General features: G+C 38.5%; 1 protein-coding gene across 2 annotated transcripts; it reads left to right on the top strand.

Annotated features, from left to right (window-relative positions):
• Positions 1-4,767: 4,767 nt before the first annotated feature.
• CTSS (cathepsin S) lies at positions 4,768-25,306 on the top strand. 2 transcript variants are annotated; one of them, XM_002919359.4, is made up of 8 exons: positions 4,768-4,926; positions 5,812-5,938; positions 7,862-7,984; positions 8,843-8,992; positions 11,338-11,565; positions 12,517-12,682; positions 13,997-14,099; positions 24,854-25,306. In XM_002919359.4, the coding sequence occupies exons 1-8, from the start codon at positions 4,901-4,903 to the stop codon at positions 24,951-24,953; spliced, it is 1,023 nt and encodes a 340-aa protein (XP_002919405.1). In that variant the 5' UTR covers positions 4,768-4,900; the 3' UTR covers positions 24,954-25,306. The 2 variants fall into 2 exon arrangements, with proteins under 2 accessions (XP_002919405.1, XP_019655338.1); XM_019799779.2 differs by having other exon boundaries at positions 4,784-4,926; positions 5,815-5,938.
• The last annotated feature ends 9 nt before the right edge of the window (positions 25,307-25,315 follow it).

Genomic DNA, 25,315 nt, shown 5'->3' with positions numbered 1-25,315 from the left:
CTGGAAACATGAAGAAAACTAGTTGCTTTAAGTATGAGGTTCATATGTGAGGACAGATGCCTTAGTCTGTTCAGGTTTCTATAACAAAATACCAAACTGGTCTATAACAACAGAATTTATTTCCCACAGTTTTAGAGGCTAAAAAAAAATTATAGTATGGGAAATTTTACAAACATAACAAGATTGTTCAAAAGCTGCTAAATGGCCATAAAAATAAATGAGGACTATATATAGTACTGTAGAGCCATTTCAGGATTTAATTGCCAAAGTGTGGTTTCCAAAATTTTGAGAGTATGACTTATACAAATAAAAAATGAACACGTGTCAACATTTTATTCAAGTCATCAATTGATAAGGGATCTTAGTAAGATATTAAGCTGGTTTAAATAAGAAATAAAGTGACAGCTATTTACGTTCTCTATTCAGTAGAATCTACTAGACAAAATTCATTTGCGTTGCTATGATAGGAATCATCTGCAGAGTTATTCATTTTTGGTAGATTATATTTATTTATTTTTCAGAGAGAGGGAGAGAGGAAAGAGAGCACAAGCAGGGGAGAGGCAGACAGGGGGAGAAGTAGGCTCCCTGTTGAGCAGGGAGCCCTATGCGGGACTTGATCCCAGGACCCTGCGATCATGACCCGGGCTGAAAGCAGAAGCTTAACTGACTGAGTCACCCAGGCATCCCTAGTTATTAATTTTTTACGACCTAACTCTCCCTACAGAGTTGTAAATCGCCAGTCAATGTAAAGTCCATCGGAGTTGTGCACTCAGAAAATCAGATAATCCTGCCTCAAGGTCTACTAGACAGTGTCCAGACTCTTGCTTGTTTCTCAGTACCGAAAAATTTTCATAACACAATGTTAAGTGGAAAAAACCAAGGTGGAGAAAAATATGTGTATTATATTACCTTTCACTTAAGAAAGGAGGGATACTAATATATTTGCATGTTTTCTAATTTTTTAAAATGGGAAGATAAACCATAAATTGTTTAACTGGGTACCTGTTATCAAGGGAGGAAGGGAAGAGTGTAGAGAGGACAGAACTACAAGCTAGACTTCTCTGAATTTACCTCATGTTGCTGATTTGGCTTTGGATCCACACATGTTTTACATAATTAAAAAACAAAATTACATAAATTTTAAAAGAGTCTCTAAAAATCAGAAGTAAAATGAGGGGCGCCTGGGTGGCTCAGTCGGTTAAGCATCTGACTCTTTATTTTGGCTCAGGTCTTCATCTCAGGGTCATGGGATTGAGCCCCATGTTGGGCTCTGCCCTGGGCTTGGAGCCTGCTTAAGATTCTCTCTCCCTCTCCCACTGACCCTCTCCCCCGTGTGTGCACACACACACTCTCTCTCTCAAAAAGAGAAAAAATCAGAAGTAAAATGAAACAAATGAACCTAACGGGGCATACAGGTGGTGGCAAAACCATACAGGACATTATTGCAGGTGACTTAAAGCAAAATGATTGACTTACATCCTGAGCAGAATATGGCCTAAGTGGGGGGGAATCTGTCCCCCTATAAAATCTTAAAATTATTCTCAGTAATAATCTTATTGGTTGTAGGCTAGGTATCGTTATTATGAAATATTATGGGATAAATTAAATGAGTATTTATGTTGATATTTTAGAGAACTGAAATTTTCAGCATGTTTGAAAGAGGTACAGATGAAAGACTGGTGAAATTAGGTAAATACTCCATAGCCTTGAATTTGGATTTGAAGTATCAGTGGGAGCTTGGGATTTATTTAATCTATATAATAATTATATATAATATACATAATAGTTGTATAATATCTGATATATTATTCAATGACATATAAATAAAACTCCCTAGCTCCGTCTACTGAAAGGCTTAGAAACAATGGTCAGTCTGGCTCAGTGACATTCCTGGTGTCTAGATTATGTATTTAAACATCATTTCCAGTAAAAGGAAACAGATGCCCTTGGAGAAATGGCTGATTCCAGGTCTAGGGCAGGAATTATTCAAAATAAGCCTACAATGGCTTGTCATACTAGAAAGAAAAGAACCTATTATAGAGTATTATTGTCATGCCAAATACTGAGACTCAAGAACTCAGGAGCCAGTTTGCGTAAGTTTCCACTGCCCAAAGATGAGACAATATGAGTATCAATAAAGATAAAACTGTAATGGATCCAAACACCAAAATATGGTTAAATCCACGAATTCATAATGATACAAAAGTAGCCCAATGTTTTGTGATGTATGAATCTGATTTGGGTCTCAATTCAAACAAGCTATTTTTAGAAATGTATTAAGACAGGAGAATGTGAATACTGACACGTTCGATGGGAATAAGCAAGTATTGTTTAATTTATTTCAGATGTGATAACTGTATTGTAGTTATGTTTGTTTAAGAATATCTATCTTTTGGGGCGCCTGGGTGGCACAGCGGTTAAGCGACTGCCTTTGGCTCAGGGCGTGATCCCGGCGTTATGGGATCGAGCCCCACATCGGGCTCCCTGCTCTGCTGGGAGCCTGCTTCTTCCTCTCCCACTCCCCCTGCTTGTGTTCCCTCTCTCGCTGGCTGTCTCTCTCTCTGTCAAATAAATAAATAAAATCTTTTTTAAAAAAAAGTATATTTATCTTTTAGGGGCGCCTGGGTAGCTCGGTCATTAAGCGTCTGCCTTGGGCTCGGGGTGCGATCCCAGAGTCCTGGGATCGAGCCCCGCATCGAGCCCCGCATGGAGTCCTGCATCGGACTCCCTGCTCTGCTGGGAGCCTGCTTCCTCTCCCACTCCCCCTGCTTGTGTTCCCTCTCTCACTGGCTGTCTCTCTCTGTCAAATAAATAAATAAAATCTTAAAAAAAAATCTTTATCTTTTAGAGAATCACAGTATACTATTTATTGTAGGGAATAATCTGATGTCTAAGATTTACTCCAACATAATCTGGGTACTGTGAGTGTAAATAAAACAACGTTGGTCATATATCGATAACTTGAAGCAGCGATAACTTGAAGCGGGATAATGGTTTTATGGAGGCTCAGTTCACTATGATCTCTATTTGTATATATGTTTAAAATATGTAAAAAAGATTCTTTTAAAGCTAAATGACTACAAGCCTGAAAATGTCTAGTACAGAATAGAAGATTCGACATTATGACATTGAGTCTTCCCAAATTTATATACATAGGTACATAATTACATATATAGCAATTCAATTATATTCATAGCAATTCAATATAAATATAAATATAGCAATTCAAATAAAGCTCTGACAGAATTTTTCAGAAAACTTGATAAACTGATTTAAAAAATTCATATGATAAACTTAACATGCACAAAATGCTAAAACAACTTCGAAAAAGAAAAAAATAAGAGTCGCAGGGGTGACTTGTCCTTCTAAACATCAAGAGATATACAAAGCTGTTTTAATTAAAACTGTGTGGTATTGAAAGAGCAATAGAAAAAAACCAGATCAGTGAGCTCAGAAACTGACCTATGTATATATGGGAATTTGGTATATGATAGAGGTTTCCCATGACAATGGGAAAGCAAATAAAGTAAGCTCCCTACTAGACACCATAATCAAAAACTAAATTCCAGATGAAATAAAGACCTAAAAGCAATGACTATAAAAAAGAAAAACATAATACTCTACCACTATGAGAATTAGGTGAGTGTATCTTTTTTATATTGGAATGAAAAGAATTTTCTTAAATGAAACAAAAAAAAAGCATATATCATAAGGTAGAGGTGAATTTTTCTACACCAAAGTTGTAAAATTTCATATAGAAAAAGTTAATATAAGCTAGACACCTGGGGAAGACTGAGAGAAGATATTTTTAGTATACAGTATCTATAAATAAGATACATTAGTATATAGAACTGTCGAAGATTAGTAGCCAGAATATATATATATGTGTATATACATATATTTGTTTGTTTGTTTATGTATTTATATATATTTATATAGAAATATATAAAACTACTACAAAACACTAAGAAAATGCAATGACGCAATAGAAGAACGAAAACATATGAACAGGCATTTCACAGAAAACTCCAATGGTCCATAATGTGTGAAAAGATACTCAACCTCATTGGTAATTAGGGATATGCAAGCTATAAAAAATGCTAGTTCATCTTGCCCCTGCCCCACCCAGCTAACCGCTCTAGCACTTAGATATACCTAGGCATATTTTCTTTCCATGAATATGCTAACATATATTACTATCAATAAAGATATTTTGAGGGGCGCCTGGGTGGCTAGGTGGGTTAAGCATCTGCCTTGGGCTTAGGTCATGATCCCAGGGTCCTGGGATCAAACCCCACATTGGGCTCCCTGCTCAGCAGAGAGCCTGCTTCTCCCTCCCGCTCTGTCTCTTCCCTCCGCTTGTTCTCTCTCTCAAACAATAAATAAATAGAATCTTTCAAAAAAAAAAAAGGTATTTTAAATTGATGAACCAAGGAATAGCTGAGTAAGAACGAGACAACAGTAATCATGGAGAGTCACAAGTTTTTGCAGGAAATTCTGGAGGAAACTGGGATTTCAGGAGCTTAATCCTAACCTCTTCATAACTAAATTTTTCCTTCTGAAAGTTGGTGTTTTGAGGTAAAGTGAATTATCAAAATGAAGGATTAAAAGGTCAACCTTCGCTGCTCCCGTTTTGTTGCGTTTGTTCCACTGATTGGCTCCCCGGGGGGTTCTTTTTCATGGCTTACTGTACCCACTTTGTTTTGTCTCCAAAACCATGAGGGTGGGGGCCAGAGATAGCCGATGTGGTTAGATTTTAAATGAAACTGAAATGAAAGTTCACTTCCTCATTGTGGATACCTCATGTGACAAGACCGGTATCTTTTTAAAGTCTATTTAAGTGAAGTCTCTTTGCTGCCTTAAAACCCGTGGAGAGGGCTCGCCTCCCGGCTTTCTTAGTATGGGAGCACCTGCCGGTTCTACCATGTATGTACTTTCTGGTCTTTTTCTACTATTTGGTCTTTAAACCCTCCGTTTGTGCCTCTTCAGCTTGCTGCGCCTGCCAGGCTTTAAAAAAGCTTTGGTTTCAGGAAGTAAGCTAAAATATTGTGCTGCTCAATTTGCCTCTTGTTTTTTTGACTAAAAAGAATCTATTTTTGAAAAGTTAATGTATGCTTGCGCATCTAAACCAGAGGCTGAAAACGTAGCTTTCATTGGAATGTAATTTGAAGATTTACATGTCCAAAATTCCAGCTGTTTAGAATTTAAAAGAAACAGAAAAGGAAGTAGAATCCAGTTTGAGGGAGGTAGGCACTGAATTACTGTCCGAGTCTTTTTGTATTAAATACAGAGGTGGTGTTTTCAAAAGTACTTAAGTGCTTCCTTTGAAATAGATATTCTGATTATTGGAAGAACTGGATAAAAAAATAAAATGACTCTGGGATTTGAAAGCAAAACATGAGAATTGTCTTTGAACTATCTCTAAATGTTGTGGACGTTTAAATAGACCAGTTAAGAAGAGCCATGTATTCAAAAATTATGAAGATAAACTGATTTTTCAAAGGTTTGCCCTCCTTTTGAGGTCCCCTCCCTTACCCAGTTCCCCCTACGTTGGATGAAAGCTTGGTATACCAGGTAGCAGGAAATTTCTGAAAATCACTTTCTGAAGTGCTACTAAGTCTTGGAAGTGGTAGTCCCGTCATTAAATCTACAGTTACTCCCTGTGACAATAAATCCCAGAAGGTTTCCTGTGTAATTCTGATTTGTATTGCCCTTTTGACAGACTTCACAGTGCTATTTTTTCATGTAAACATTTGCCCACGATATATGCGGCCAGTAACTATTCTTCTCGTGTTACCTGTCCCCTACCAGAAGAACATGGCTGGCTTGGGCGCTGCTGGCGTGTTCCTATGCGGCGGCGCCGGTAGACAGAGACCCCGCTCTGGATCATCACTGGAATCTCTGGAAGAAAACCTATGGCAAACAATACAAGGAAAAGGTAGGTGCGATTGTCACTTGAGCAATTCGCTTTTGCTCAAGGATCCTATGCTTTCTCTCCCCTCCCCACCTCCAAATTATATTCTTTTTTTTTTTTTTTAAGATTTTATTTATTTATTCGACAGAGATAGAGACAGCCAGGGAGAGAGGGAACACAAGCAGGGGGAGTGGGAGAGGAAGAAGCAGGCTCATAGCGGAGGAGCCTGAGGTGGGGCTCGATCCCACAACGCTGGCATCATGCCCTGAGCAGAAGGCAGACGCTTAACCGCTGTGCCACCCAGGCGCCCCTCCAAATTATATTCTTACAAGCAAAGATTTCAATAAATGCTTACGCACTCATTTCTTGCCAGATTCTATTCTTGGACCCAGAGATACAGCAGGAAACAAAGCAAAGTTCCTGTTTTTGTGGAGCTCATGTTTAGCAGGGGAGATAGGAACTAAGTCAATAGTGTGGTAGGTGGTGACAAGTGCAGTAGAGAAAAATAAAGCGAGGCATAGCGGCCTAGCGAGACCGAGAGCCGGAGGGCTCTGGGAGACGGCGGTGAGGGGTTGGGAGTGATTCTTTTTTTTTTTTTTTTTTTTTTTTNAGATTTTATTTATTTGACAGAGACAGCCAGCGAGAGAGGAAACACAAGTAGGGGGAGTGGGAGAGGAAGAAGCAGGCTCCCAGCGGAGAAGCCTGATGTGGGGCTCCATCCCAGAACGCTGGGATCACGCCCTGAGCCGAAGGCAGACGCTTAACGACTGCGCCACGCAGGCGCCCCTGGGAGTGATTCTTCTTGATACATGATGGAATGCTCAGGGAAGCACACTCATCAAAGGCAACATGTGCGCCAAGAATTCACAGAAGCCAGGGAGCAAGCAAAGTTGTTGGAATGCAGCTTCCAGGTCAAGGGGGATAGAGTACAAGTTTGAGGACAAGAAGACCTCTTCAGTCCCTGGTGTATAGAAGCCCTACAAAATGTTGTTTTTTGACTCAATTCCCCTGATGTACTTTTGTTTTTATCAGCGCATACTTATTGATTTTTAAGACATTAACCAGGGCGCCTGGGTGGCCCAGTTGGTTAAGCATCTGCCTTCAGCTCAGGTCATGATCCTGGGGTCCTGGGATGGAGCCCCATGTTGGGCTCCCTGTTCAGCGGGGAGTCTGCTTCTCCCTCTCCCCTTGCTCCTCCCCCCCTGCTCACTCTCTCTCTGTCAAATAAATAAATAAATAAATAAAATCTTAAAAAAAAAAAAAAAGACCTTAATCCTAGTGCTTCAAATAACTAAGTCCTGTAACTAATATTTCTGAGTTTGGGGGTGCCTGGCTGGCTCAGTCAGTGGAGCATGTAATGCTTGATCTCAGGGTTGTGGGTTCAAGCCTCATGTTGGGTATAGAGATGACTTAAAAATAAAATCTTTAAGATATATAAATACACACACACACATATATATATATTCCTGACTTTGTAAGCAAGAATTATGAATTAATTTGATACATTATTTTTGTATAAAAATGACACTTTTAGTAGGATGTGCACTGAGTTGTTTTCTTAGTAGTGATGAATTTTACCCTCATCCAATCCCCTTTAGAAACAAACCTCTCATTTCAAGGTTAACTAGAGTAAGATGTTCAGTTAGCACCACTATCGGGTTAAATGAATACTCTCTTTTCAATGATTCCAGTCCCTTGGAAGGAATGAAAATTACTTTTGATTAGTATTCTACCTTTATAATTTATCTCAAAGTTCAAGTAATATAATGCTGTTGCACACTTGATAAACCTATCGTACGTGTAACGTGACTTTTTATGCGTGGAGGAACCAAAAACTTCATTTGACTCACTTTACTGTGATATTTGCTTTACTGCAGTGGTCCGGAGCTGAACATACTGTATCTTTAAGATATGCCTGTGACTATGTTCTTCTTGCTTACATTTTAGAATGAGGAAGTAGCCCGGCGTCTTATCTGGGAAAAGAATCTAAAATTTGTGACGCTTCACAATCTGGAACACTCAATGGGAATGCATTCATATGATCTAGGTATGAACCATCTGGGAGACATGGTAAGTAAGTTACAAATAATCCTGCTTTTATCTTTGGGTATGCATGATTTCCATCTCCCCAAAAGCAATTTGAAGGTAAACAGCAAAGGAGTGTGTGTGTGTGCGCGCACGCATAGATGTGCACAAAGTTAGAAAACAGTGGAATTTAAGGACATAAGAATTTGTAGATTCCTTGTTTAGTCCTACTGTGACCACTTCTCTTAATAAATTTTTTAGAGGTATATTTGAAACTCACAGGCTAGTATTGCTTTTGTTTTTTATTAATTCTAGAAAGCACTGCCCAAAAATTACCCACAATCTTTTAGAGTAAATTACCATACTTACGTACTTCTAAACTGATAATTCAATATGGTCCACCTGCTTTCTTAATGAGGGAGCGTAGGTATTTAATATCACAAATACTCTCACGTTAGTTCTTAAATTTTTTTCTACCCTACAGAACTTTACTGTTGAGGCCAAAATTAAGAATCATAGTACTTCTTGGAAGAGAACCTGGGGTAGACTAAATTTCTACTTAAATGTAGGCTCTCCTTTGTAATTCTTTCTCACAAGGAAAACGAGTTCAGTCCACTTTTTAGACAACCCCTGTTTAAAATTCTGCCTTGTTTTAAACCAAAAATCTGCCACCCTATTACTTCTAGTTTTTACCACTTTCTTCTTCTGCCCAATGCCTACTTGGGTGCTGAGACAGAGTGTGAAAGAGACCCAGATGGTTCACCTATCAGTTAGCAGTACCTGTGTTGGTCACAGCTACCACTAGTTTTTTCTCAGTTGTTAAATATATTCACAGTTACACTTATTAGAATATTGAAAAGAAGGTCATAAGTGAAAGGATATATATATCTGTTTATCTTGCAGACCAGTGAAGAAGTGATATCTTTGATGAGTTCCCTGAGAGTTCCCAGCCAATGGCCGAGAAATGTCACTTACAAGTCAAACTCGAATCAGAAATTGCCTGATTCTGTGGACTGGAGAGAGAAGGGGTGTGTTACTAAAGTGAAGTACCAGGTGAGTATTGTCACCCCAGGCTTCTGTACCCCAGGAAGAGCTCTGTCTTCTGTCAATACTTAGCCTGGCAGTGGAATCTCCCTAATGTTATTTCTAATGACTTTTGTTATTCTCGTCTTCCCAATTAAACTGTAAGGTCCTTGAGGACAATGACCACATATCATACTTTATTTGTATTCTCCATAGTTTAGTCCTTGTTTAGTCCTACTGTGACCACTTTCCTCAACAAATTTTTTAGAGGAATATTTGAAACTTGCAGGCTACTATTGCTCTCGTTTTTTTTTTTTTATTAATTCTAGAAAGCATTGTCTAAAGATTACTCACAACCTTTTAGAGTAAGTTACCATACTTATGTAAATCTAAATTGATAATTAGAATACCAATGGTTAGAGCCACATTAAACAAAACTGTGAACTGAGCAAATATGTTTCTTGAAGACAAATGTTTAGTGTTCATACTATCGATCAACTGCACTGGGTCTTCCGCCAAGACAATTGCTTGAGAAACAGTATTGTGTGCGTGAGCGAATATCAATCAGGAGTTTTTCCCTTCATTTCAGGGTTGAAGGAGAGGAAAAACCTAGAGCTCAGAGTGGCCTATAAATTGTACCAATCAAGTTAACTGATGACTATGTTTGCATTGTTACGATAAGAAATACACTATGGGGGGGCGCCTGGGTAGCTCAGTCGTTAAGCATCTGCCTTCGGCTCAGGGCGTGATCTCAGCGTTCTGGGATCAAGCCCCACATCAGGCTCTTCCGCTATGAACCTGCTTCTTCCTCTCCCACTCCCCTTGCTTGTGTTCCCTCTCTCGCTGGCTGTCTCTCTGTCAAATAAATAAATAAAATCTTTAGAAAGAAAAAAAGAAATACACTATGGGTTTTATAAATTTGTTCCTATGTTTTTGTATTTCCTTCAGTTCACTTTAAGGGGCGCCTAGGTGGCTCAGTCCATTAAGCATCTGATTCTTGAGCTCAGCTCAGGTCTTGATCTCAGGGACATGAGTTCAAGCCCCACACTGGGCTCTACACTGGCCATGGAGACTACTTAAAAAAAGCAGCAAAAATCCTAAATTAGTTAGGGATAACTAAGGGTAAAACATATGTATCACCTTAGAGGTCAGGGTAAGGGAGAGGAAGCCGTGTCATGAGCAGCAGCCCCACCTGGTAACCAATGAAGAAAGTAAACATATTTTTTAAAAAGATATTTATTTATTTATTTATTTATTTATTTATTTATTTATTTATTTAAGAGAGAGCACAGTGCAGGAGGGACAGAGGGACAGGGAGAAGCAGACTCCCCGCTGGGCAGGATGCCTGATGCAGGGCTCAATCCCAGGACCCTGTGCATGATCATGACCTGAGCTGAAGGCAGATGCTTAACTGGCTGAGCCACCCAGGTGCCCCAAAAGTAAAGATTAAGAAGTGACTGGTACTGCTAATATCTTATTCTTTTCTTCCTATATATTTTTCTTGCAATTAGTTTTGTGTTTCTTACTAAAGCTTGTCTAAAATGAAAGTTTGGGGGCGCCTGGCTGGCTCAGTCAGTAGAGCATGCAACACTCAATCTCAGGGTCGTGCGTTAAAACCCCACGTTGGGCATGGAGGCTACTTAAAAATAATAAATAAATAAAATAAAAGTTTGGGGAGACCCACCAAAGTACACGTTTAGGTGTTAACTATAAATAATCCGATGAGCTCCTTTCCCTGGATGCTTGCATTTTAATGGGCGATTTTGCTTTAACCAAAAGCAAATTCAATTTGCTTCCTTTGGGTAGAGAGCAAGGTGGAAAGAACGAAGAAGAGAGAGAAAAATAGGGCTCTGGACCTTTCTTAACTAAAGCAGCTTCGTGTTTTCTGTTTGTTTATGCTTCCCTGTAATCTGTCTTTGATCAAAAAATTATGAAGCTAAAAATGTTTGAAAAATTTTAACCTTATATTTTCAGGCCTCATTTGACAGGAGAAAGGGTATTTTAGGTCAAAAGAATCATCCTAGCTCCTCTCAATATCACTGTACTGTAGATGCCCGTCTACCTTACTTTTACGGGTGAAGATAGCTGGAATCTGGTGCATGGTCAGTAGGCACTGTTTCTTAATATATTTGACTATGGCAATTATGTTCTGAGTTCAGCCATTTGCAAATCTCTATCAATATTAGACCTTGCTCAGAGAACAACCAAGTATTTAGTCTTCCTGTCCCTGTCTAAGAAATGAAGAAATTGTAGTGGCGGAGCTGTTCCTATAACAACCGACAGGGCTGACATGTTGGGAGGTACCCATTTTGTGTTATGGAAGTTCTCCTTCTAGACTCTCTATGATTACCTTTGTGACCTCGTCTCTGTTTTAGGGTGCTTGTGGTGCTTGTTGGGCTTTCAGTGCTGTGGGGGCCCTGGAAGCACAGCTGAAGCTGAAAACAGGAAAGCTGGTGTCTCTGAGTGCACAGAACCTGGTAGATTGCTCAACTGAAAAATATGGGAATAAAGGCTGCAATGGTGGCTTCATGACGGAGGCTTTCCAGTATATTATCGATAACAACGGCATCGATTCAGAAGCTTCCTATCCCTACAAAGCCACGGTGTGTCACAGACAAACTTTTTGTGCTACCCTGGGACCTTATGCTAGCCCTTGACTAACGGAACTAAACTCACAACCAAGCCAATCACTTGAGAAGCAGTGTATGAAAATCCTGATCAGGAACTCTTAAATTCTCAAGAGTTCACTTCCTTATTCAATGGTTCTCTTAATTCATCAGTGACACAATGTAAAACCATTCTTTCTGTCCATCTGCCTGGTATTTCAACTTGTTTTTCCTACGGCCTCCCATGCTCAACCACATCATTCTCCTACTTACTAAAAAGCTAAATAATGCTCTCTTCTTCCTCCCCACAAGTTCATGACATGTTTTGTTAGATGAATTAATATAGCCATATTACAGAAAATTTAGAAAAGATAAAAATACCACTCCAAAACCTCCTACCTTAACCACCATTATTTTGGTTTATTTCTTTCAAGTTCTTTGTCCTATTAAGCATTTAAAAAACCATAGATATATGCACAACAGAAGTGAATTTGTAACCTTTCTTTTCCTCCTAAAATATACACTCCAAGTGTTTTGCAGATTATATGGTCTTTATAAGCCATCGTTTAGACCGAAGATCGTCTTGCAGGCATTATATCATCAAAAAGATTTTCAAGACCTGGTACAGAGTCTATGGTCTTCACACAGTATACCACACAGTCCACCTGAGAGTCTGAGGGACATGATCCAGCAACTTTTGGATGTAGGAAGGTGTTCACAATTTAAAACAGTATAATCGTTATGCATTTCCTCTGTTACTGGTGAAACACGGAACTGTTAGGGTTTTGGAAGATTAGATTTTTCTTCCTTTAAAAGGAGGAAGGAACCTTAGACATTTGAAAGGCTAAATGAGGAAAGAAAACATATTTGAAATCCAGACTTAGGATGCTGGTGATATAAAGGAAGTTGAAGTATACTTCTTTCTCTGATTTATACCTTTTTTTGCAGGATGGAAAGTGCAGGTATGACTCAAAAAATCGAGCTGCCACATGTTCAAAGTATACTGAACTTCCCTCTGGCAGTGAAGATGACTTGAAAGAAGCTGTGGCCAATAAAGGACCTGTGTCTGTTGCTATTGATGCGAGACACTCTTCTTTCTTCCTGTACAGAAGTGGTAAAAACTCAGATATGCTCTCTTCTTGTTATATGCTGACCTGCGCCGTAAGAAAGAATATTATCCTTCCCTATCACCCCACCTCTGAATGTTCAGGTTAAACAGAATCCTCCATTTCATGTATATAAATTAAATCCAGTTCTAATTAGTAAAGTAATACTCTAAAATTTACTAATACTACACGCCAAGGACTGTGATAAATTCTCTCCATGCATTATCTTATTTAATCTTCACAGTAACCCTATTTTACAGATGAACAAGTCTTAGATGCTTAACTTGCCCAAAGTCATACAGTCTGGAGGTGGTCAGCTAGGATCAGAAACCATGCTGCTTTGACTCCAGAGCCCGGGCTCCTAAGCCCTGGAGCCACCATGTGCCATTGGTGTAGCTCTGCGGTGTACAAGGAGGGCGCCTGCCAGTGCTAAAACATCGTGCTAAGCCAAGTAAATGGCTATACTGTTTTATTAAAAAAAAAAAAAACTCACCCAAAGATCATCTCATCTAGTAAAGGATAAAAATATGCGGAATAAACAATTTAGGACTATATACAAAGAAATACAGTATAACTGACTCTATATAAGTTAAAAATAATTAGGAGGGGCCCCTGGGTGGCTCAGCCGTTAAGCGTCTGCCTTCGGCTCAGGTCATGACCCCAGGATCCTGGGATCGAGCCCCACATCGGGCTCCCTGCTCAGCGGGAAGCCTGCTTCTCCCTCTGCCTCTTCCCTTGTTGTGTTCCGTCTCTCGCTGTCTCTCTCTGTCAAATAAATACATAAGTAATCTTTTTAAAAAAATAATAATAATGATTAGGAAAAGGGGGCTCCTGGGTGGTTCAGTCAGTATCCAACTCTTGATTTCAGCTCAGGTCATGATCTCAGGGTAGTGAGATCGAGCCCCGTGTCAGGCTCCACACTCAGCTCAGTCTGCTTGGAATTCTCTCTCCCCACCCCACCCCCCCCCTCCTCCTGCTTGTGCTCACTCACGCTCTCTCTCTCTCAAATAAATAAATAAATAAATAAATAAATAAATAAAATCTTTTTAAAAATAATTAGAAAAATGTAGCCGTTTTCAAAGATTTCTGAGGGAACTGTGATTGAATTGATGCCACACTTGGCAAGAAAACTGACAAATACAGCACTGATGGCGAAGAATTATGAACTCTACATAGTTTTATGAGAGTATACGTTCCTAAAATTATGACTCAACTTGCTTGCCATGTATATAAAACAGGCCACTAAAAGCAATAGCATTTGCAAATGTCCTTCATTGCCACATACTGTTCACTCTTCTTCTCCACCCGTATTTTATTCTCAGGTGTCTACTATGACCCATCCTGTACTCAGAATGTGAATCATGGTGTATTAGTGGTTGGCTACGGTAACCTTAATGGGAAAGACTACTGGCTTGTGAAAAACAGGTATAATATTTGCACTTTAGTGTGTATTTAATTAAAATAAGGAATTCGATGGAGCTTCAACAAATGCTTTCCTGTGGTGATGATGATGATGATGGTGATGATAATGACAGTGATAAACATTTATAGCTTCTTATTAAGTGACATTCTAAATTAATTACTCAGTGTCCCCATTTCTTCACTTCCTACTCCAGCTTCAGCAGTTTGTTTTCATGATTTATCTTCTAGAATACTTCTCTGATCATTCCTTCTCAGTCTCCTTTATAAATATCTATTCCTCTGCTTAGCCCCCGAATGTTGGTCTTTCCTTCAGGCCTCCATCCTTTGCCCATTACTCTTCTTAGCCTACATTTTCTTATGATTTTAGTTATAACTTATATGCTAATAGCTGCCAGAGCTCAAGCTCTAGCTCTATCCTCTGCTCTGAAATTCAGACTTATTTATCTGGACATAGCGACTTCCGTGTATCTTAGTTTCTCTGAACTCAGTACGTCCAAGAAATTCAGTACCCTCTCTACCATTTTGTCCTCCCCACCCAATTAGATACTATGGATTTATTGTAGGCCCCTCCAGATCTAATCAAGCAACAAGTCAATCTAATCTTCCACACATCTGTCCTTGCTTCTGTCCCCTCTCCATTTATTCCGTTATTGCATCGATTCAGACATCTCTTGCCTGGACTAGCCATGTAGCCTTCAAACTGATCTCCTTTACTCTCAAATCCATCTTTACTGCTTCCAAACTGGTGTGTCTCAAATATGACAAACTGGGCTTACAACTCTTCTACAGAGTACCATTTGGTATAAAATTAATGTTCCCTAGCGGAGAAGACAAGTCATCTATGTTGTGGTCTCTGTCTGCCTTGCCAGGCTCAGTTGCTGGCACTTGTCTTACACATTTCATTCCAGGTACCTTGAACTATACAGAGTTCCCATACATACCACTTTATCTTTAATACCTTCATATTTTGGTTATGCTGTTCCCTCTGCTGGGAGCATTCATTCTTTCTCCTCACTTGGTTTATTTCTCCTTTTCCTTCAAAACCAGCTAAGGCATACCAGAAATTTCCCTCTAAATCCTTGGGCTGGGTAAAATGTCTTTTTTCTATGCTCCCAAAATGTCTGATGCGTACTGGAGTATTTTATACATTATATTTAAATTATATGTTTTCCAGTCTATCACTCTAATATTCTGTATGCACCTTTGGGGTAAAGATCTGTATTGTCCTTGTATCCTTAGCACAACACATGGCACACATAGAAGATGGCAGTATTTGTATGGTCTATTGGGAAAGTAGTTGAGGAAAATAACATCTTGGTTCTCTTGTAACCTATTCACACCACTGATCAGCTTGGGCCTGGACCAGTGATAATGTTTTTATGTGAAGCAATTTTTTCACTTACATCTTTTTTCTTGTTGACTTTCTACAGTGTATTCTAACTTCCCTTCTCTATTGAAACTGCCCTTCTTGAAGACCATTTAAATCTTTTAGTGTTTAAATTCAAAACCCCTCCTCAGCACTTATTCACTGGGCATTTACAAGGCATCTGTAATGCGATGGGCATCATCTAGGCCCTGGAAATACAAAAATTAATGAGAAATCATCCTGTCCTAAAAGAGCTCACATAATAGTCCAGTGGGGAATTAAACAATAAAATACAACACATCAGGGTATAATGATACATGTCTCAATGGCTATGGGGCCATAGATGAGGAGATGCCTAACTGCCTAAAAGTTTCACAGAGAAGGCACTACTTACTTGCATTAAGTTTTCAGATAAGTGGAATTGCTCATGTGTCAGAGGAGGAAAATAAATGGCCCAATCACCTAAAAAAGGATTTGCAATGGCACAGAAATGTGAAAATTTCTCTGCTTTATAAACTCTCTACTGCATTGATTTCTTAGCATCTACAACGTGAGACATAACACTCTCCTGCCTCATTTCGCTCTATCAGATTTAGCTTCATTTCTTATTTTCTTCCACTTGTCCCTTACGCTCTAGCTTTACTAAAGCAAAGTCATCTGCATCATGAGTTTCAACTATTACCATTATGTGGATGGTAGCCAATTCACAATCTCTAGAAAGCAATCTCTCTACTAAGCAACAGACTTCCATGTCCAACTTCCAACTTGACAGCTTTGCTAAAAATCCAAATTTCCGGGGCGCCTGAGAGGCTCGGTCGGTTAAGCAACTGGCTCTTGGTTTCAGCTCAGGTTGTGGTCTCAGGGGTTATGAGATCGAGGTTAGGCCCCCAGCTGCCCCTCCTCCATACTCAGTAGGGAATCTGCTTGAAAATTCTCTCCCTCTGCCCCTCCCATCACGTGCACGCGTGCTCTCGCTCAAATAAATAAATAAATAAATAAATCTTTTTAAATTTCTGGGCACCTGGGTGGCTCAGTTGGTTAAGCATCTCCCTTCAGCTTGGGTTGTGATCCCGGGGTCCTGGGATCGAGTCCCATGCCAGGCTCCCTGCTCAGCTGGGAGTCTGCGTCTCCCTCTCCCTCTGCCCTTCCTCGCTTGTGTTCTCTCTCTCTCTTGCACGCTCACTCTTTCTCTCAAATAAATAAATAAAATCTTTACAAAAAATCCGAATTTCCCACCTGCCTACCCTACTGCTATTCTCAACACACACACACACTCTCTCTCTCTCTCTCTCTCAACATGTCTAAATTCGAATTCCCTCTCTCCTTCCATCTAAACTCCCCTTCCATCCTCTGTCCCTGAAAAGTATTTTAGAATAAGCCCAAGGGAAAATAATTCCCTATTTTGAGTAATGCATCACAATCTTCAGGTTATCAGAGCCTTGGTATCATCTTGGACTCTCCTTTCCCTCCTTCAGTACACATAACCCTGTCCATTCAGCCTCTGAATCGTATTTTATATTTCTTTCTATTCCTGCTCTAATTCAGATTCCATTCTCACCCAGCTATGGAAGTACCTTCTTCAAATATAGATCATGCAAACCCATGGCCAAAAATTCTAAATAGTTTATCATTGTCATAATGATGTTCTACATTAAACAAAGTCCTAGCCAGGCATTCAAGATTCTCCATTATCTAGTTTCCAACATACCTTTCTCGACTTTTCCTCCCCTATGTTCTCATGCACCCATATTTATACTCTGGCCACAGTGAACTACTTACTCATCATTCCCTAAGTGTATAGATACTTAGCTATTTCTATTTTTTTGCTTGTGCTGTTTCATCTTTCTGAAATGGCATTAAAGCCCATTGCTGCCTACAGAAATCCCACCTGTCTATGGTGAAATGGGCACTCTCATACATTCCAGTGGAAGAATAAATTGTTACAATCCTTCTTGAAAGCAATTCGATAATAGGAATCAAAACCATTTAAAATTTTCACATTCTTTGTCCAATTTTTTCTCATTTCTTAGAATCTATATGAAGAAAATAATCCTAAATATGGGGAAAGCTTCATACCCAATTTATGTAAATTGTAGCATTCATTCTTCTTTAATAGTGAAAGCCAGTAAACAACTGAAAATACCTAATAATAGGGACAATATTAAACTATTATACAATCAAGACCATGTATTAGAAATTATATTTACTCAGACTATTATTAATAACCCTATAAAATACTTGGAATATGTTTTTAAATGGAGAATCCATATAAACATAAAATGTATATATAATATAAACGTTAAGTTTAAAATAGTATGCCCAATTTCTCTGATTTATGTTATACTAAATGTCCAGAAGGAATTATACCAAATGTTAATAATGGTTATCTCTGTCTACCTTTATGTATTCTCAAAAGTCTTTAACAAGTACCTTATTACTTTTAAAATGAAAAAAAAAAAACCTCACTAAAAATCCTATTCATTCTTCAAAACCTACTTCCCATGCTATCCCCTCCATACGCCATTAATTTACTCAGAATTGTTTCTCTAACTTCAAAGCTTTAGAAATGCTTTAGAAATCCTAGCTATTTCTGTAAAGTATGCTCCATCACTAGAATGTAAACTTCTTAAAGGTAGAATGGTCTCTTATTCATTTTTGCATCTTCATTCATACCTTGATTCAACAAACATATACTGAGTACCAATCAAATGACAGAGTGCCAAGCAGATTTGGCAATGAAAAATACAGCCTTTCTATCATCCTTCAAATTACTCATCGCCTAATAGTATGTGCATGTACTGACCATTGCAATAGAATGTGATAAACACTAAGATAAAGGGTAGAAGCACAGAAGAGTACTTGGACTAGCCTGGGAAGTCAGGGAAGGCCTTTTAGCTAGGTTATTTGACGAATTCTTAAAAGGCAAGAAGGAATTTGCCACATGAAAAAGAACAATCAGAGCAGAGGAAGCTAAATGTGCAAAGCTCAGGGTGAAAAAAATAAATGAGTTAAGGGAACCGCATGTTCTTTTATAAAGGTTGTAGTATAAAGTGACTGTTAGAGAAGTGAGATCAAAAGGGACCAAATTATGAGAGACCACAGCGACCGCTGGCACTGGGTACTAACAAGGAGAGACTGGACATGGACGTGAATTCCAGACTCTACAAGAAGTTGACTCAAACAAAATCCTCTTAGGTCATCAGGTCTCTCTTACTGATCTCTTAAAAGGTTCTATGTCATTTTCAATGCTACCAAGTCAACCTCAAGTAAAAGAATGTGAGTCTTCTTCTATTTGGCTTCTTTTCCATCTTCCTTTTGTTTATACTTAATCTTTCTGGTAGGTGTATAACATTGATCCATGTCCCTGAATTTTCCTCCTCTTTCTGGACATAGGTATTTAGCTTCTTTATATAATACAGTATAGTACAGTGAGTAAAAGCAGAAACTTGGAAGCCAGGCAGACCTTCAATAGAATACTAGTTCCCTTGGGGCACCTGGGTGGCACAGTGGGTTAAGCCTCTGACTCTTGGTTTCCACTCAGGTCATGATCTCAGGGTCATGCAATCGAGCCCTACATCAGGCTCCATGCTCAGCGGGGAGTCTGCTTGAGATTCTTTCCTTCTCCCTCTCCCTCCCCCTCTGCCCCTCCCTCCTGTGTGCATGCACTCTCACTTGCTCTCTCTCTCTCTCTCAAATAAATAAAATCTTTAAATGTTCATTGATAAATAAATGGATAAGGAAGATGGGAAGAGAATGTTACTCAGCTGCAGAAAAAGAATAAAATCTTGTCATTCGTGACAACATGTATGAACCTAGCATAATGCTAAGCGAAATAAGTTAGATAAACAAATACTGTACGATTTCACTTATATGTAGAATCTAAAAAAAAAAAACAAAACAGAAACTGACTCCTGGAAACAGGAAACAAACTATTGGTTACCAGAAGGGGAAGGGTTTGGGTGGATGGGAAAAATAGGTAAGGGGGTTCAAGAGGTACAAACTTCCAGTTAAAATAAATAGGTCATGGGGATATAATGTACAGTACAGAGAATATAGTCAATAATATGTTAATAACTTTGTATGGTGACAGGTGGTAACTAGACATGAGGATCATTTGTAATGTATAAAAATATCAAATCACTGTGAAATCACACTTGAAACTAATGGGATATTGTATGTCAATTATGTTTTTTTTTAAAGGGAGGAGTTTAATCTAATCTATAGATCAATGAGTAATGGAGGCCCAAAGTTATTGGGCATAGAATAATTTTAGCCTGGGGGAAAAAATTTAAGGCATTAACTATTCATAAGCTCATGAGAACCTTAAATACACACATACACACACACACACACTCCCCAAAAACTAAGAAAGCCCCCAGAACACCTTTAAGCAATATCTGATGAACTCTGTAAGATAAATAGTTGCAAAATAGATGGGCCTCTAGATAATAAAGTAAGTGGATGGAGTTGATGGATAGGAGATTGAAATGCCTCCTTTTCATCCATAAATGGATTAAGTTAGTAAAATACAAGTTGGAAAAAAGAACATATTCCATTTTCCTTCACTGAAAGCTACTGTCCGATCTTTCAAGAGATGAACTCTTAGAGTTAATTTTCTACATTAAACATCATAGGGGTCTACATTAAACTCATATGTACTGCCTCCTCTCCATGGAATCAAAGGCTGGAAAAGAGTTAAAAAAGGAAAAAGTTATAATCTAACGATTTTTCTCAGAGATTTCTCTGCAAAGAGATTAAGAATGTGCATATTGGTTTATAACTCAAATAGGATATTTATTCCCACTACTCCACTGAAATCACTCTTGTCAAGATCAGCAATCACTTCCATCTTGCCTCATTAAATAATTTTCAGGCCTCATCTTCCTGCACTCTTAACGTTTGATGTATGGTTATTCTCTACTTTCTGAAACACTTTATTTGACTTTCAGGGGACCATACCCCCCTGGGTTTCATCCTCTTTTACCTCTCAGTCTCCTGAGTTCTGTCATTCCTCTTATTCTTCCTCACTTTTAAATATTATAATGCCCCAGGCCTCAATTTCTCTCTCTCTTTATACTTTTTTAAAAAAAATATTTATTTGAGAGAGAGAGACAGCAAGAGAGGGAACACAAGCAAGGGGAGTGGGAGAGGGAGAAGCAGGCTTCCCACTGAGCAGGGAGCCCAATGCGGGGCTCGATCTCAGGACTCTGGGATCATGACCTGAGCCAAAGGCAGACGCTTAACCAACTGAGCCACCCAGGCGCCCCTCTCTTTATACTCTTTTGATGATCTCATTTAGTGTCATGGTTCTAAACAACGAGCAGCTGATGACTCTCAACTTTGTACCTTCAGCCCTAACCTCTTTTCTGAGCTCCAGACTCCGTCTAAAAGCCTACTATTTGACCTCTCCACCTGAGTATCTGTAGGCTTCTTTAACTTAACACGTCCAAAACAGAACTCTCGATTCCCTGCCACTGCTCCAATTTTTCCCATCTCAGTATATGCCAACGACATTTACCCCAGGTCAGAATCTTGGAACCATCCTTTCTTTCTTCATTTGATACCTCACACCTAAACCATCAGCAAATTCTGTCATTTCTATCATCATTAAATTTTCCCAAATCTTACCATTTCTGAATATCTCTACTGTTACCACTCTAGTTCAAGTCACCGTCCGTCTCCAGGTCTACTGATACTCTCCTAACTGGTAGTCACTTCTCCTCTTATTTACTTATGGTCAACCCTCTACACAATAGCCAGGATGATCTTTCCAAAGCATAAAGCAGATTATGTTGCTCTCCTGTCCCAAAGGCTCTAATGGCTTTCTTTCACACTCAGACTAAAATCCATGACCCATAAAACCATAACAATTTCTGGCCTCAGCCTGTCTCTCCAACATTTCCCACTACATTCACCTGTCTCACTCAGCTCCAAGAACACTAGCTTTTTTTCAGTATCTTTTCTCAAGTTACACTTGCTATTTCTCACACATCAAGTTTATTCTGATCTTTTTCCAGATCTTTGCATCATTTGCATCTTCACTTAGTATCTTTGCTCAAATATTTCCTCAGAGAACACTCCCTGACTACTCCTTCTAAAATGTAGCCCTGGTTCCCAACATTCCATATCCCTTTACTCTGCTTTGTTTTTCTTTATAGTACTTATATTTTATCATATTATTTATTTGTTAATTGTATGTTTCCTATGTAGGCTTTGAAAAGACTTCGTCTATCTTGTTTACCTCCATAATCCTAATGCCTAGAATAGTACCTGGCACAGCCTAGGAAACTCAGAACTGCAGTTTATTACAAGGAAGCTGGCATACATTCTAGAAAGAATGTCTAACAAGTTAGTAGTCTACAATATGCAGGGAGAAGGTAGGATGGCCAACCATCTCACCATGTCAAAGACTAATGGGTTTCCCAGGCCAGGACTTTTTTTTTTAAACCAGAATAGTCCCTGGCAACTGGACTGTTGGTTACCCTAAGAAAAAGGCTGTATTTTTTTTAAAGGAGATGGACTCTACTTGAGTCCAATCAAATGGACTCATATGTGGATAGTAACAGACATAGCCACCTCTACTTACCGAGTATTTACTACATATAGACACTGTGCAAGTGCTTTCAATACATTTTCTCACTTAATTTTTAAGGTAATCTATGAGATAAGCATTTTATCTCCATAATACAGAATAGGAAACTCCTGATACTGACAGAGTTAAGAAAGTTTGAATAAAGGGCTATAGAGCCAGTAAAAATAAACAACTTGGTAAGGACCAAAATGAACATTTGGAGCTGACCTTGCACAGCTCTGAAGGAAATAATTTGTCCTCAGATTTATTTAGCTTGAGATTTTTAATCAGTTTTATTCTTTAAGGGAAGGTTAGCAGGACTCAGTCAACAAGAGGTCTGGGATTTCTACAAAGTTTGGGACAGTTGATCTTGGTCTATGAAGCTGGGAAGAGTAAGATATCCAGATTCTGAATAGGACCTCACTGACTGAGTTCATACTGCTAGTAATTACAACTCAATGCAACTTTCGTTACCAGAACTTAGGTCCAAACTCAGTTTGTCTAAAATTTTTTTACCTATATTTTTAAGGCAGTGAAATAATTACAAAGCAAGATATAGTAAGTTATCAATTATATAAGGTCCTGGATGTCCTGGTCTAATTTCATCCCTCATGCTACCTCACTCACAGGAATAATGTAGGGTTAGGGATAGTATAAATGTTAGAGTAGGCTTTGGAGTAAAACAATCCTAGACTTGTGCCCTGGCTTCATAATTAACCATCTGAGCATGCGATTTTACCACTTTGGCCATTTTCCTCTTCACTACGAGGAAGATACTACCCACCTCACAGGGTGATGATTAAGTGAGGTGGTATACGTTATGGTGCTTAGCACAGAGCTAAGTGCTCAGTGAATGATGGCTATTAATATTAATAAGAGCTTCACCAGAATTTATCATTGTTTTTGAAAACTAAAAGAATACTGCATCCATCAATAAGAGGTGACAGTGGAGTTTGGATTTTATTCTAAAGGATTTTAAGCAGCAAAGTGGCAATAAGTGAAAGGAAACAATCAAGAAGCCCATGAAAGAGTTTAATAAGGAGTGAACAGAGAGAGAAGGGAACAATCAGGACATGTATTATCTTAAGGCCAGGAGAGAAGTGAGGACAACCTTGTTAAATAATACAAGAGAGAAAAGTAAGACCTGCAAAGTGTCCACTGAATGGCTGATACAGAGAACATTTAAGGCCTATTACAGCACAGCCATTTTAAATGATGCCAATTTGTCTGCTGGAGATCAAGCAACATTTCTTAGTTTCTCCACTGCACGCAAAGACACAACCAACCTTTCCTTTGAGTCCCAAGCAAAAATTTGCAACGGTTTCCCTTTGCCTATGGAATTAAAACGACAGCTTCCTTATCCTGTTGTTCTAAGCTCTTCACAACATAGCCTCAAATCAACTTTCTATCCTCTTTGTCCCCTACTACCGTAAAGACACCCAATTTTCCTTTCAACTAAATGCTGTTCTCCAAATACAAGCACAGTAAGGCATTTTCTCAAATTCACACTTTTACTTGTATCCTATTTATAGCACCTAATGAATTCACTTCATATTATAATTATTTGTATATCTACAATTACATAATCTCAGAATCATAAAAAACTTAAGAAAATATTTCTCTTACAAAAATCTTATCAGTTTTTTTCACTAGTCTGTGGCAAATTGAGAAAAAAGAATGTTTTGGTGTATCCTTCATAAATATATAAATTTAGTTGGCTCAAAGGACTATCCTTAGAGACTATGTCCTCTTAAGTTTTGTTTCAGTGTTGAAACCACCTTTCTTTTACAATATGATGGTGATATAAACAGCATGTTTTGTGGGGGGGGGGTTATGTCCATACTTGTTAATTTAAAAATTGGTAACTTTGGGGTGCCTGGGTGGCTCAGTCAGTTAAGCATCCAACTCTTGATTTTGGCTCAGGTCACAATCTCAGGGTCATGGAATCGAATTCTGCATTGGGCTCCATGCTCAGTGCGGAGTCTGCTTGAGATTCTCTTTCCCTCTCCTTCTGCCCCTGCCCCTCTCCCTACTCACTCGCTCTCTCTCTCTAAAAATCAATCAATAAGTAAAATCTTTAAAATGCCTATAAAATACTGGTAACTATATGAAGTTGCAAATTTTTTTAATTCTCAAAGTTCATGAAATCAAAAAGCAAGAACCCTTACCTGACCCACAAATTCCCTCTGAAACATCTCTAACAAGTTATGCAAACCTCTCACTGAACACTTCCAGAGCCAGTGAGCTCACCTCGTCCTAAGATAGTGTATTCCATTTTTTCACAGCTTTTCCTGTGAGAAAGTCTTACCTCAGCTCCACTTCTAAATCGAAGAGCTCTTTGGAGCTGCACTTCTTACTGCTTACCTTGGAATTCCATATCTTATGCCTTTTCCATAGTAGTCACTCAAAAATATTTCTTAATTGAGATTCTCTAAAGGAATCTAAGTTTGATAGAAAATTATAACCTATGATCCTGTTATGCAAAAACATTTAGCGATGGGGCCTTGGAAAGGACAATAACACACTCTTCCTGCAGGAGCCATGTTTACAAAGTAGTAGGATTAAAGATTTGGGATGGAATTTATACTGTTTTCCTTAGGTATTAAGTCTATTCATCAATATAGCACTAAAGCCTTCCAAAATATCCTTTGAAAATTGCCTAAAAGCCCTGGGGAAATTATTATATTATTTTGTTCTAAATTTGTTTTATAGCTTTTCATATATAATCACTTTAGGAGAAAAACAATCTAGGAGATAAAAAGTTGATAATGTGATTTGATTATAATCATTTGTAATTTTGTGTTATTTCTTTTTCTAAAGCTGGGGCCTCAACTTTGGTGACCAAGGATATATTCGGATGGCAAGAAACAGTGGAAATCACTGTGGAATTGCTAGTTATCCCTCTTACCCAGAAATCTAGAGGATCTCTTCATTTTATAATAAGTCCAAAAAAATGAAACACTTTCTCTTAACTTAATTTTACCTGCTATAACCTGTAGAAATAAGTATGTCATGACCAATGTATATTCACTGTACTAATAGAATATATAGTTTGACTCTTCTATTTTTTTAGCTTTGCAGATATTGGAAAAATTTTGCTACATAAATTAATGATGCACTATAGACATATCTGTGAGAACTGGCCAACCCAAGAAATCTGTCATGTTTATTTTGTCACTGTCTTATTTTACGTACTTTGTCTTTTTAAGTTCCCTAATATCCTTTTGTAACATGATGGCATATAAATGCTTAATAAATATCTTTTCAACTTTGTATCATTAC

The sequence above is a fragment of the Ailuropoda melanoleuca genome, chromosome 2 (genome assembly GCF_002007445.2).
Source record: "Ailuropoda melanoleuca isolate Jingjing chromosome 2, ASM200744v2, whole genome shotgun sequence".
In the NCBI taxonomy this organism is placed as follows: domain Eukaryota; kingdom Metazoa; phylum Chordata; class Mammalia; order Carnivora; family Ursidae; genus Ailuropoda; species Ailuropoda melanoleuca.
This window is presented reverse-complemented; position numbering and strand designations above follow the sequence as displayed.